Raw genomic sequence first — 13,627 nt, 5'->3', positions numbered from 1 at the left:
TAAACCTAAGTCTTTAAAAAACAAAAAACTCTGCACTATATTAAACATGTCTTTAAAAACCAAAAAACTCTGCACTATGTTAAACCTAAGTCTTTAAAAACCAAAAAACTCTGCACTATGTTAAACCTAAGTCCTCTCTAAAGCACATCCTGTAAAGTAAAATTAAACCCATCTAAAGGAAGGTACTTTGGGATAAATATCATGCTCTTCATTCAAACCTCTAATTAAAACATCTTCATTAAATATGCTAATTTACAAAATCTATAAAATTGTAGGTGTGCTCTACCATGAATTGCATTTCAGCTTATTTTACCTTTAGCAAATGGTTGCACCATAAAAATCCTTATTAAATACCAAGATAAAAACTCTTTATTCCTCAACTGTGGCTAACTCCTAATTTTAAGACCAAGGAAAAGGCATCAGTGGCCCAGAGTTGTTGGGGAATTTGCAGCAGGAAAATGGGAAGAAAAATGAAATTTTGAAGGTTGTTCATGCTGGTACCTTGCAGGGTTTGGACTTTGTCCCCACAAATATTTATATTTGAAAATTTTGATTACAAAATTGCTTTTTGCTACATGAACAAATTCCAGCAGCATCTTTGTACAAAATCACCACATTGTCCATCCAGTCTGGACCTGCTGCTTGAATCCCAGCTGTGTTTTTAAAGAACTCTCCAGGTGGTTACTTGGAATTTGTGAGTGAATCCTTTCCTTGTTTTCCTGTGTCCCCAGCTAAAATAGCAGGGCCAGAGCACTGGGTTTGAAACCAAGCAGATCACTGGATGAGTGATTTACTTCCTAACCTTTCTCCTGGGTATATAAATTGATTTTTTTTTTCCCTCCAAGGTGCTTTGGATTCTGCTGTAATGCAAGTGCTTGACAATAACAGAATTCCCTTTGTCCATAATGCTGCTTAAAGCTGTGACCTGCCTGCAGTGCTCAGCAGCTGATCCTCCTTTGGGTTTCATCTTTGCAGGAGAAAATCAGTGAAGATCTCAGAGCAACTTTAAATGCATTTCTGCACAGAACAGGGCAGCACAGCAACAAGTGAGTATCCAGTTTCAGCACTTGCTATTTCCCTGGGTTGAGGAAAGTCTTTAGAGGTTTTCTGGTTTACAAATGGAAGTTGGAAATGATCTGCTGAAGGTCTGCAGAGAATATCCCCCTTTCAGTTTATGTGCTGAATGTGGCAGCTTTTCCTGCCACTTGGAAATCAGAGCAGAAGGAAAATTTTTTTCCTGAAACTGGAGTGACATTTGGACATCTTGAGTGTGTTGATGTTTATATTTTCTTTCTTGGTAAGTTACTGTTTATACAAGAGCCCAGGAAAATCACTTACCACAAAAATCCTCATTTCATCCTGGCTGGGTGCTTCATGTTCCCTGGAAAAACACTTCAGTGCTGCTTGTTGCTCTCCAGTGACCCCTTCCCATCTTGTGCCTCAGGAGCTCTGAGGCAATGAGTTCCCATCTCCATTTCTTTGCCTCTGACTCCCTGTGCCATCCCAGAGCTGTTCCCCCCTGGCAGGGCTGAGGTGACACATTGGCAATGTCACTGTCCCCCAGCCCTGCTCACTTTGTCACACTGATGGGAAATCCCTGCACAGCACTGCTCATTTTAGCCAAAGCCATTTCCTGGCTCTCATAATAGAGAGGTGACCTTTCCTTCACCTTTCTCAAATAATATTTGATTTTTTTTTTTTTTTGCTGTGAACTTTACTTAGTTGTTAGAATTTCTCCTTTCACAATTGAGCCAACAAGAAAAGTTGTCTCTGGCTTTATCTGGAAAGTGAGTTTTTTAATGATGAGCTGCTCTCAGTGAGGTTGCAATGAAAGACTTTTCAAGTAACCTCCTGACATTGAAATAAATATCCTGGAAGGTCACAGTTCCAGGACATTTTCTGCCCTTGGGGGTCTCTTGAGCTGTTGGAACCAATGCAGCTGTAACTGATAATTGCTTGTGTGTAGTTCTCTGTCCCAGAGGTGCCTGGGAAGAGGTGGTTTCAAAAATAAATAAATTGCTAGAAAGCAAGGTGTTGATCCTGCAAGAACCTTGGTTTTCCCTTTGGGAGGAGAGCAAATAATGATACATAGAAAGCTGTGTTCAGTATAATTATTATTAAATTATATTTGCAAGGATAAACAAAAGAAATATTTGTCCTGCAAATCAGGGGGTGGTTTTCTTTCTTTCTTTCTTTTTTTCTTTCCCCTGATGTTAAATTGCCCTGGAAGAGCTCTGGGGGTGTTTTTGGGGTGCTGGGGATGCTCTGCCTCCCCTGAGAACAGCTGAGCTCTGGTTTGCAATGAGCTCTCACATGAAATTCAGCCCTGATTTCAGCCATGAGCCATTTGAGGACACTGAACATGCCCTGGTGATTCATGCACTGATTTTTACTTCTGAGCAGCCTTATTGCTGCCCTGGGCAAGGAGCAGCCCTGCATCCATGAGTGGGAGCTCTGCACTGGGTGTAATGGGGTGTGTAAATGGGGCAGACCCTGAGGAGAGCTCTTCCTTCAGCAGGGGATTGTCACCAGCACTGGGAATTGCTGCCTTTCAACTTCCCAAAATCATCTGTGGGATAGCTGACTGTCTGAATATCAGGCTGCATGGCAATCCTTAATCCAGGCTTGTTTTTCTGCAAGTCCTTGTTGGTAGAAAAGCCACAGTTTTGTCTTGGCCAAGTTATCCCCAAAAATGCCAGCAGAGAACACAGCCCCTTGTAGCCAATGATTCAACCAGGCAGCAAGAACATCAATATTCCAATAGCTGTGCTTAAAAGCCCATTTCAAATTATCAGGCACTATTAAACTGGTGACATCAATTAAAGCATTAAAGTATTGGCACAGAGAAGAAGCATCATTACAAAGCAGTAAAAAAAAAAAAAATTAAAAAAATCTTCCAGCTCCAAAATGCAGCAGGGCCTGGAGCAGCACCTCTGTGTCATGGAGCAGAGCTTGCTCTGCACACATCAGGCTGTTCTAAACAGCCCAAAACACATTTTTAGTGTGATGCTTGAGGTGCTCTCAAAGCCATTTCTAAAAATCCAGATTTTTTAATGAAAATGAAAACAATTGAAATGAAAAAACGAATCATCTTTGATCCCAACCACCAACGTTCACACTTAGTTCATCGATTTTTATTTTTCTCACTTTGTCAGTCTATCTTTTCTATTTTTTTTTTCCCCCTAATTCCAGGTTTATGCTTGTTTTAGCAAGCAACCAGCCTGAGCAGTTTGACTGGGCCATCAATGACAGGATAGATGAGATGGTGAACTTTGACCTGCCCCAGCTGGAGGAGCGTGAGCGGCTGGTCAGGATGTACTTCGACCAGCACGTCCTGAAGCCAGCCACAGAGGGCAAACAGTGAGTGCCCCTCCCTGCTCTCCACCCTGGAGAGTTCTCTTTCTTTTCTTGTTTTTCCTCATCCCCTTTTCTGTTTATTCTGTCTAAAAATCTGCTTTCAACAAGCAACACAAGAGTTGGGAGATGCCTCGCGCTGTCTCGATGCCATCCCAGATTTTTTGTTGTGCCCTCAAAATTCAGGACCCTGTAATGCAAGCAGAAAACTGTAGGAATTCTTAGATAATTCTTTCTTTTCTTGTTTTCTTGTTCCTCTTCTCCTTTCCTGTGTGTTCTGTCTGTAAACCAAATTTCAACAAGCACCACAAGAGCTGGGAGATGCCTCTCACTGTCTCGATGTGATGCATCCCAGATTTTTTGTTGTGCCCTCAAAATTCAGGACCCTGTAATGCAAGCAGGAAACTGTAGGAGCTCTTGGAGAATCCTCTTTTTTTCTTGTTTTTCCTCATCCCCTTTCCTGTTTATTCTGTCTAAACCAAATTTCAATAAACACAAGAGTTGGGAGACCCCTCTCACTACCTCGATGCCATCCCACATTTTTGTTGTGCCCCAAAAATTCAGGACCCTGTAATGCAAATAGGAGACTGTAGGAACTCTTAGATAATTCTTTCTTTTCTTGTTTTTCCCCATCCCTTTTTCTGTGTGTTCTGTCTAAACCCAACTCCAACAAGCAACTTAAGAGCTGGGAGACACCTCTCACTACCTCGATGCCATCCCAGATTTTTTTGTTGTGCCCTCAAAATTCAGGACCCTGTGATGGAAGCAGGAAACTGTAGGAACTCTTAGATAATTCTTTCTTTTCTTGTTTTTCCCCATCCCCTTTCCTGTGTGTTCTGTCTATAAAACCACTTTCAACAAGCAACTCAAGAGCTGGGAGATGCTTCTCACTATCTCGATGCCATCCCAGATTTTTTGTTGTGCCCCCAAAATTCAGGTGGCAGTAATACAAGCAGGAAACTGAATTCCAGTGGTGTGGCTACATGTCAACCAGAAGGTTGTTGTGCCTTTCAGGAGGTTGAAGCTGGCCCAGTTTGATTATGGCCAGAAGTGCTCAGAGATTGCCAGGCTGACCGAGGGCATGTCCGGCCGGGAGATCTCCCAGCTGGCTGTGGCATGGCAGGTGAGTGGGGCTCTGCTCCCTTCCCTTTCCCTTCCTGGGCTTCAGCACTGGCCTCCCTCCTTCCTTTTCCCTTCCTGGAAGCTTTGAGGCTTTGATTCTGGAGTTTCAGGTCATTTCTCCCTGTGGAAGTTTGGTTTGTCCATAGGGTGGTACCAGAACTCTGCTGGTTCTGGGATGGGTGTTGGAAAATCAGCAGAATTCCTCATGCCAGAAATAGGAACAGTTTAGATAATCCCTGATGGGAAATCCCTTATGGAATTGAAGTAAAGCAGGTGAGTTTGGAGTGAATTTGGGCAGTCCATGCTGGCCACAGCCAAGCTCAGCACAAGAGGTGCCTGAAGTTGTTGCCCTCATTAGGGCACCAAACCATTTTCCTTCCCTGTTCTAAACCCTCTCAGTGCAACTTGAGCTATTAAAGAAACAAAACTGAAATTGGAGCTAAAAAAAAAAGAGATATTTCTTCCTTACATAAAAATAAGAAATGTCACTTGGAGTACAATTATTCACATGCTTAGCAAGCTTTAGTGTTTTTTTTTTTTTTAAATCAAGTTTTCACCTTGTTTTGTCACAGCTGCCAGTTTCTTACTGGATTGTGTAGTTTCATAAACCAACCTAGAAATATCAGTTGAAGGAATGTGCTCCAATTTGTGTGTCATGTAACCTACTCATGTCATCTTCCTTTCAGGGATTGTAAAAACAAAGTGGCTTTTTGTTTAGTTCTTAAATTTTTAATTTAGTTTAGCAGCTCACAAACATCGTCTCATTCCTTCTACTACTGGCTTTCCACCTTTTAAGGGACAGAAATATTTATCCTCTCTAGTGTAAATTAATTTTACTTGCAGCAGTCATGAGCTGAGGTCCAATTTGAGTGCTGCCAGTTCTTATTTTATTCCTTGGTAGCACACAGCTGGTTAATTTTCCTGTATAATTTTTGTGATATTGAATCATTTTTCAAAATGTGTGCTGTCATCTGCCCCACGTATGTGAAAAGCTTTGCTGCCAACTATTTCCTGTAATAAGAAGTTGTGATAAATGATGCTTTGCTTTTTATCACCCCTTATCAGCAAGTTTGTCATTACTCCCCAGGAATGACCTCAGCTTTTATCATTTATCCTTTTAAGTGCTGCTGAAGGAAGGGAAAAGGTGGGGGTGACTAATTTTCCCTGACAGCTTTTTAAGATGTGCCTCGTGCTGCCAGCACTGTTAACAAGGTTTGATGTAAAATTGCAGCAGGAAGTTGTGCTCCTCTCTGCTCTCATCAAACACTCAAAGAGCTTTTAAAAAGAAAAAAAAAAAAAGTGCAGGAGAGGGTGAGGAGAAATATTTGAGTTGGTTGGATGTAGCAAAAAACTTCATCTGTGTTAAAATTAAAATTAAAGGATTCTAATTTCTTGTTGGTGAAAAAAAGGAGTGGGATGTGCCAAGGGTCAGTGAGCAGCTCAGGACTGGACATGGGTGGGATAAGAATTGAATAAATCTTGAGCAGCCTGAGGGATTTCAGCTTTTCTATTTTTTATATATTTATAACCCTGCAGTTTTTTAGTTATAACTCCAAACTCCATGCCCAGTGCGAGCTCAGCTCTCCCATTTTACTCAGAACAACAATTCAGGACAGCTCACAGGCCCCAAAAAACACAAACAAAACTGAATTGGGGGGAGCAAATCTGGGGTAAATTCCTTCATTACCTGAAGCTGTAATTAACTGATTAACCCTCAATCTGCAAATGGACCAAAATTATAAAAGTGTGAAAACCATGGTGCATTTTTTGGATGAGGAATTTGAAGCTGTGACCAATTGGAGCTGCTGCTGCCCTTGGCAGGACTTTGGGTTTGGGGGAAATCCCTTCTCAGGCTGGTGTTTTTTACCCACCCCTGGGTGCTGTTGGTATTGGAGACCCTGTTTTAGCCCTGGTGAGTTGTTGTAGCTGCTCTGGGCTGTCAGGGGAGGGTGGATTTCAGTTTTTCTGGCAGTGTTTTCCTGCCTTGCTGCTCTCCTTCCCGTGCTGCTGGTGCACCCCTGTGGATGGCTGTGCTCTGAACTGGGTCAGGGAGCTCAGCAGAGTTAAAAATAGCCTGGCAAGAGGAGTTAACTGCATAGCTACAGTCTTGGGGTAGGTAGGGGCTGGAGGAACCAGGAACTGACTCCAAAAATTCCTTCTCAGGCTTCCCTCAGCTGGATGCAGCAGCTGCAGGATGCTACAGAGCACAGACACTCTGTATTTCTTATATCAATATATCAGTTTTGCTCTTTTAATTCCCTTTTAATTCAAAGTGCTGCCTGATTGCAGAATATCCTGAGCTGGGAAAACCCCCAGGGCTCATCCCAGTCCACAATCCCAGCCCTGGTGAGAGCAGCCCCTTTAGTCCTGAGCTTTAGTCCAAGGTGTCTGCAGCCTCTGGAATCCTCAGCAGCTCTGGGATCATCTTCCCTTGCCAGAACTGGATCCTGGAGGTGATTTGGGCAAAGGGGAAATTCTGAAGCTTTAGGAGGTGAAAGCATCACAAGCCTGGGACAGCAGCAGTGGCCACTCAGCTCCCATGAGGATTCCTCTGCCAAAATTGCCTTTAAAAACCCAAAGTTCAGCTGAGCAGCTTTCAGAGGCTTCACTCCAGCACAAACTGCATTTCAGATGCATTGGCTGTCACTTGCATGAAGTTTTACCTCACTGCTGTTTCAATCTGGCTCTGTCCTGAATTTACCAACAAGAAAAAACAACAATAAGATGCAGAAAAGCCAAAAGTGTAACCTCTAGCACTGGGAAAAAAACCTTGCTGTCTGGCCCAGCAAGGAGTGTGCGTGCTGGAAATCCATTTTCATTTCTCCTGCAGCAATTGCCTTTTGTCCTTGTGCTTTTCCACTGCCCTCTATGGCTCCAGCCTGGGCTGGATGCATTTTCACCTTAACAATTCCCCTCAGCTCTGCTGTGCAGACTTGCCAGCACTGAGCTCAAAGCTGCTGATGTGCTTGAGATAAAATGTCAAAACCAAAAAGCAACCTTTCACTATTCCAAGCTGTAATCTTGGAAAATTGTTTTGGCAGCACTTCAGGAGAATTCCCAGGAGTTTTATGTCCCAGTGTGAGCTTCCTGTCATTTCCTTGCCTTTTTTTTTTTTTACTCCCTGATCCTTGTTTATATTTTAAAAATAGCTGTTGTATTTTTGTGGGGGATTTTTTTTTTTTTTCATCCCCATTATAAATGGGATTCAAATGATACAGATGAGTCTGGCCAGGTTAAAATAAACCACAAGACTTGGCTTGAAATGAAACATGAGGTCATTTAGGCTGGACTTGTCCTCTGTTCCATCTCCACCAAACAAAATTATTTCCTAATTAGGTTTGAGGGATAAAACAGGAATTGCTGCACTGGAGAAAATGGGTTAAAATTTGTCCATGCAGGAGGCAGAGGTATGAATACAAATGAAGCTTGGTACCATTTTTATGTGTGTGCAAGCTACTCCCAGAAGGGGCAGCTGCTTCTCCCATTTGCTTTCTTGACAGCAAGGGCCTAAGGCTTTCTAAAAATAGAAAGTCATTGAGAAAATCAACAGAGCATGAACTGCACAGCTTTGCAGGAGGTTCCACTGGGCTGTGCAGTGCCAGGGAGGAGGGCAGGCAAGGCATCTGGAAATACATCCCAGAAAAGTGCTTTTTTTCATTTGAAAATACCCCAGCAGGACTGCATGGAGAGCCCTGCAATAATTAAAAAAAAATTAAATAAAAGGGGGTGAGTGAGGTGTGAACAAAACCTTTGCACTGTGCCCCTTTTGCACAGGGGACAGGTGGGGTTGGGAGAGGTGCTGTGGGAATATTTGGAAACATCAGGATCCTGCTCAGAGAGAATTCTGTATTTATTTGTGCAGGGAGAATTCTGTATTTATTTGTGCAGGGGGAATTCTGCATTTATTTGTGCAGGGAGAATTCTCTATATTCTGCTCCTTCCCTGCCCTAGGCCAGTGTTTTCTCCTGGCTTTGAGCAGCAGCACCAGCCTGACTCAGTTCTGCCTCCAGCAAGGATTGCACAGGGAAAGGATTTGATGCTGCTTGCAGGAAAAACCAGCACCTGCCAGCTCTGCTGGGTTGTGCAGTGAGATCTTTTGTGCTCTAACCAGTTCCCCCATAAAAAGGGGGGCTGGAAAATAGCTTTAGAGCAGCCTGAAAACCAGCCTGGGAAAGGTTTTGCTCATTTCTGGAAAGAATTCTTCCTCTTGCAGTGAGGTAACAGGCAGCTGTGACCCCCCAGCACTGTGATTGCAGAGAGCAGCTCACCCTGGGCTTTGTCTCCTGCCCCTGGACACCCCAGGGCAGTGGGAGTGCCAAAGGGTCACACTGAAATTTGTCTCTGTGCTGCTTTTGCTGTCAGGCTCATTTCTTGCTGGAATTTGTTTTGTACCATCAATAATGGATGGAGGCTGTGACACCTCAGAATGTCACTGCAGTGTGTGCAGGAATCAGAGTGGATTTTCCTCACTGGGACAGGATAAATCAGGCTCTGTGGGATTTTGGGGCTCCTGGTTGTGGCTGTGTGACACCTCAGAACCTCATTGCAGTGTGTGCAGGAATCAGAGTGGATTTTCCTCAGTGGCACAGGACAAGCCAGGCTCTCTGGAATTTTGGGGAAGTTTGGGGCTCTTGGGGATGGCTGTGGGGTTGTGCAGGGCTCCCAGCCCTCATCCCAAACCCCCTCACTCCCTGAGCACTCAGAGCTGCTCACAGGAGCACTTGCAGAGAGGGAGGAACCAGATTTAGCAATCTGCAGCTCGGGGGCTGCTGTTTCCTTGGAGATGGGTGCAGCTGACAGCACCAGCATCCTTCCCCTGACAGGGACTGGCTGTGCTGGCATCTGTGCTGGCTGTCCCCTTCCCAGGGACAGTCCCTCTGCTCTGTGCCTCACAGCCCTGTCCCCCTCTGGGCTGCAGGAGTTGCCAGCCCTTTCCCCAGGGAGCTGGGGCACCTTTGTGCTGCCTCTCACAGCTGCAGCAGGGAGGAGAGGGAAGGTCCTGAGTGCAGGGTGGGAGCTGAGACAGCACAGAAGTGAAGCAGGGGAGAGTCCTGAGGAAAGCAGGATCATGAAACATCATTTTAGAGGCACCACATTGCCCATGTGCCCCCCAGCACTGAGGTTTGTTCTGCTGTGCAAATGTTAAAACAATTTTCTGTGTGCCTTGCATGGAGTTGTTCCATGCACCCACCTCTCCTCACCTTATTGTGCAGCTCTTTTAGAGCAGGGAAGGAAATTTAAAAGAGCCAAGTGTGAGGCCTTTTGTCCTGAAAAAAGGGGTTTGATTCCCAGGAAATCCAGAGGGAGTGTTGGTGATCACCACTGGGAGTGAAGTGAGGGAAATCATGCACAGAGAGGAGAACAGCAGAGAGGGAGTGTAGGAGAGTGTTGGATGTGACAGTGGTCAGCATGGAGAGATCTCTATATTCTGGTCTGGAAACTTGTGATTTATTGCATAGGGCAGGGTAAAAAGGGCAGAGAGAGTGTGGGGTTAGTGAGAGTTCTGAGAGGTAAGAGAGAGTGAAGTAAGAGAAATAAGAGAGCAATTTTCCCATTTACAATACAACAAAACTTCTGTGTTGAATATTCTAATTTCCACTAACCAATCTAATACAAGATACAAATCCTATGGCATTTACATACAGCCATAATGTGTTACACTTTAAACCCTAAAATCTACTCCTTGGACCCTTTCTGCCAATCCAGCAGGGTCTTCTCTGACCTTTGGACCATTGTTCTATCAAGAGGAGATTCCTTTTGCCCATCCTATTGTCTTCTAGTTATTTAGTAATTTTGATATCTCAAAGGTGGCTTTCATTTCATCCTCACTGATGTTTTCCATACTCTCAGAATCTTTTCCAAGCCAATCCTACTGATAAGATTTTCCTGATCCATCCTTCCCAACAAATTGGTCTTTTCCCAACCCGGTGTGACGGCATCACCCTGGGGCTGGGCTATTCCATCCTGGGGCTGGGATATTCCATCCTGGGGCTGGGCTATTCCACCCTGGGGCTGGGCTATTCCACCCTGGGGCTGGGCTATTCCACCCTGGGGCTGGGATATTCCATCCTGGGGCTGGGCTATTCCACCCTGGGGCTGGGCTATTCCACCCTGGGGCTGGGCTATTCCACCCTGGGGCTGGGATATTCCACCCTGTGGGGCTGGGCTATTCCATCCTGGGGCTGGGATATTCCACCCTGGGGCTGGGCTATTCCACCCTGGGGCTGGGCTATTCCACCCTGGGGCTGGGCTATTCCATCCTGGGGCTGGGATATTCCACCCTGGGGCTGGGATATTCCACCCTGGGGCTGGGATATTCCACCCCGGGGCTGGGCTATTCCATCCTGGGGCTGGGCTATTCCACCCTGGGGCTGGGCTATTCCATCCTGGGGCTGGGCTATTCCACCCCTGGGGCTGGGCTTATTTCCACCCTGGGGCTGGGCTTATTCCATCCTGGGGCTGGGAATTCCACCCTGGGGCTGGGCTATTCCACCCAGGGGCTGGGCTATTCCATCCTGGGGCTGGGCTATTCCATCCTGGGGCTGGGATATTCCATCCTGGGGCTGGGCTATTCCATCCTGGGGCTGGGCTATTCCACCCCGGGGCTGGGCTATTCCACCCTGGGGCTGGGCTATTCCACCCTGGGGCTGGGATATTCCATCCTGGGACTGGGATGTTCCACCCTGGGGCTGGGATGTTCCACCCTGGGGCTGGGCTATTCCACCCTGGGGCTGGGCTATTCCATCCTGGGGCTGGGCTATTCCATCCTGGGGCTGGGCTATTCCACCCTGGGGCTGGGATGTTCCACCCTGGGGCTGGGATATTCCACCCTGGGGCTGGGATATTCCACCCTGGGGCTGGGCTATTCCATCCTGGGGCTGGGCTATTCCATCCTGGGGCTGGGCTATTCCATCCTGGGGCTGGGATATTCCATCCTGGGGCTGGGCTATTCCATCCTGGGGCTGGGATATTCCATCCCTGGGGCTGGGCTATTCCATCCTGGGGCTGGGCTTTCCATCCTGGGGATGGGATATTCCATCCCTGGGGCTGGCTATTCCATCCTGGGCCTGGGCTATCCCACCCCGGGGGGCTGGGCTATTCCACCCTGTGGCTGGGGCTATTCCACCCTGGGGCTGGAGTATTCCATCCTGGGACTGGGATGTTCCACCCTGGGGCTGGATGTTCCACCCTGGGGCTGGGCTATTCCATCCCTGGGGCTGGGCTATTCCACCCTGGGGCTGGGAATGTTTCACCCTGGGGCTGGGATCATTCCACCCTGGGGCTGGATATTCCACCCTGGGGCTGGGCTATTCAATCCTGGGGCTGGGCTATTTCCATCACTGGGCTGGGCTATTCCATTTCTGGGCTGGGCTATTCCATACCTGGGGATGGGCTATTCCACCCTGGGAATGGGATATTCCACCCTGGGGCTGGGATATTCCACCCTGGGGGCTGGGATATTCCACCCTGGGGGCTGGATATTCCACCCTGTGGGGCTGGGCTATTCCACCCTGGGGCTGGGCTATTCCACCCTGGGGCTGGGCTATTCCACCCCGGGGCTGGGCTATTCCACCCTGGGGCTGGGCTATTCCATCCTGGGGCTGGGATATTCCATCCTGGGACTGGGCTATTCCACCCTGGGGCTGGGCTATTCCACCCTGGGGCTGGGCTATTCCATCCTGGGGCTGGGCTATTCCACCCTGGGGCTGGGCTATTCCATCCTGGGGCTGGGCTATTCCACCCTGGGGCTGGGATATTCCACCCTGGGGCTGGGCTATTCCACCCTGGGGCTCTTCCCCCAGCCTGGGGGTGTCCCCTGGTGCTGGGAGGGGGCAGGCTGAGCTGTGGGCTGTGTCTGTCCCCACAGGCAGCAGCCTATGCCTCGGAGGACGGGGTGCTGACCGAGGCCATGCTGGACGCGCGCGCGGCCGACGCCGTGCGCCAGCACCACCAGAAGATGCAGTGGCTGAGAGCTGAGGGGGCTGAAACTGGCACTGAGGGCAACCCCCTGCTGCCCTCCCACAAAGGGACACCTGTGTGAGCAGCCTGCAGCTTTCTCCTGAGGAGGGGAAGCTCCTGGCAGCAGGAGTTTGATGTGGAGGGCAGGGTGGTGCTGGGTGCCAGGGTGGGGGTGATGCCTCGGGTGTGAAACCACCAGAAACACAGAATGGATTCAATGAGGGAACTGAATTAAAGTACCCCATGCTGAAATACCACTGCCTGTGTGGGTCTCTGTGGCCTGTGGTGTCCAAATCCTTCCAAAGCATTTCTGCAGTGTGCCAGCAGCCAAGCCTGACACTCCCAGACGTTTCAATTTCCAGGATTTGTGCCCCAGCACAAACATTTCTCACCCTTTTTCCCCCAGATCCTGCCTTGCTCACATCTCTGGATGCCATCACTTGAGTTGCCTTTCAGAGTAAATTTTTCTTACAAAAGTGGATTTGGGGGGCATTCACTGGTTGAGTTGGAGTCAACACAGGGTGGTCTGAGAGCAGCCCCACATTTTTTTCCCCCAAGTAAAACACTTTTCTTTGTGAAGAGATGAGTTTGGGGCACACAGATCCAGCATGGTCTGAAAAGAGAGATGAGTGGGGCTTGTTTGCTCCCACTGCTGCCATCCAGCTGCTCTGGCAACACCAATTTTCTGCATTTCTGCAACAGCTGAGAAAATGTGCCATTGTCAAGCCCTGAACACGAGCCTGTCTTGATGAGATGACATTTGTTCTTGTAGAAAATCTCCTGATTTTTTATTTTTTTTTCCTATGTTTGAACTGGATTTGAACTCTTTGCTCTGCTCTGAGGCCTCTTCTGTAGCTACACAGCACAAACACATTGGCCTGACCTAAATCTGTGCCCTTGAGTAGCTTTTGTGCTGTTCTCACACAGGAGCTGCCACCAGCCCCACTTTGTCCATCCAGGGCCCTGTGGGACACCAGGAAATCATTCCTGAGGCTTCCAGCATCCCCCCCCCAATAATTCCTGTGTGAAGAGGCACCTGAGGAGCTGCCACTCACCTGGTGCCAGGTGCATTGCAGTGGGGGGATCTCTCATGGATCAAATCCTGCAGCAGCATCTTTGTGCAGGGTTGGAGCCCAGGCAGGGTCAGAGCTGCTCTGGGTGGGTCCTGTGATGGGAAATGATCCCACTTTTC

At 47.6% G+C, this 13,627-nt stretch overlaps 1 protein-coding gene across 1 annotated transcript in view; it reads left to right on the top strand.

Annotated features, from left to right (window-relative positions):
• The window catches only part of ATAD3A (ATPase family AAA domain containing 3A), a 28,065-nt gene extending 15,058 nt beyond the window's left edge, over nucleotides 1–13,007 (top strand). The window contains exons 13-16 of the mRNA XM_079326273.1: nucleotides 976–1,046; nucleotides 3,193–3,360; nucleotides 4,369–4,477; nucleotides 12,344–13,007. Of these exons, the coding sequence (XP_079182399.1) occupies nucleotides 976–1,046; nucleotides 3,193–3,360; nucleotides 4,369–4,477; nucleotides 12,344–12,517 (522 nt within the window). The 3' untranslated portion in view covers nucleotides 12,518–13,007. The remainder of the gene's footprint in view (nucleotides 1–975; nucleotides 1,047–3,192; nucleotides 3,361–4,368; nucleotides 4,478–12,343) is intronic.
• The last annotated feature ends 620 nt before the right edge of the window (nucleotides 13,008–13,627 follow it).

This window comes from Erithacus rubecula (genome assembly GCF_903797595.1).
Source record: "Erithacus rubecula genome assembly, chromosome: 24".
NCBI lineage: Eukaryota > Metazoa > Chordata > Aves > Passeriformes > Muscicapidae > Erithacus > Erithacus rubecula.
This window is presented reverse-complemented; position numbering and strand designations above follow the sequence as displayed.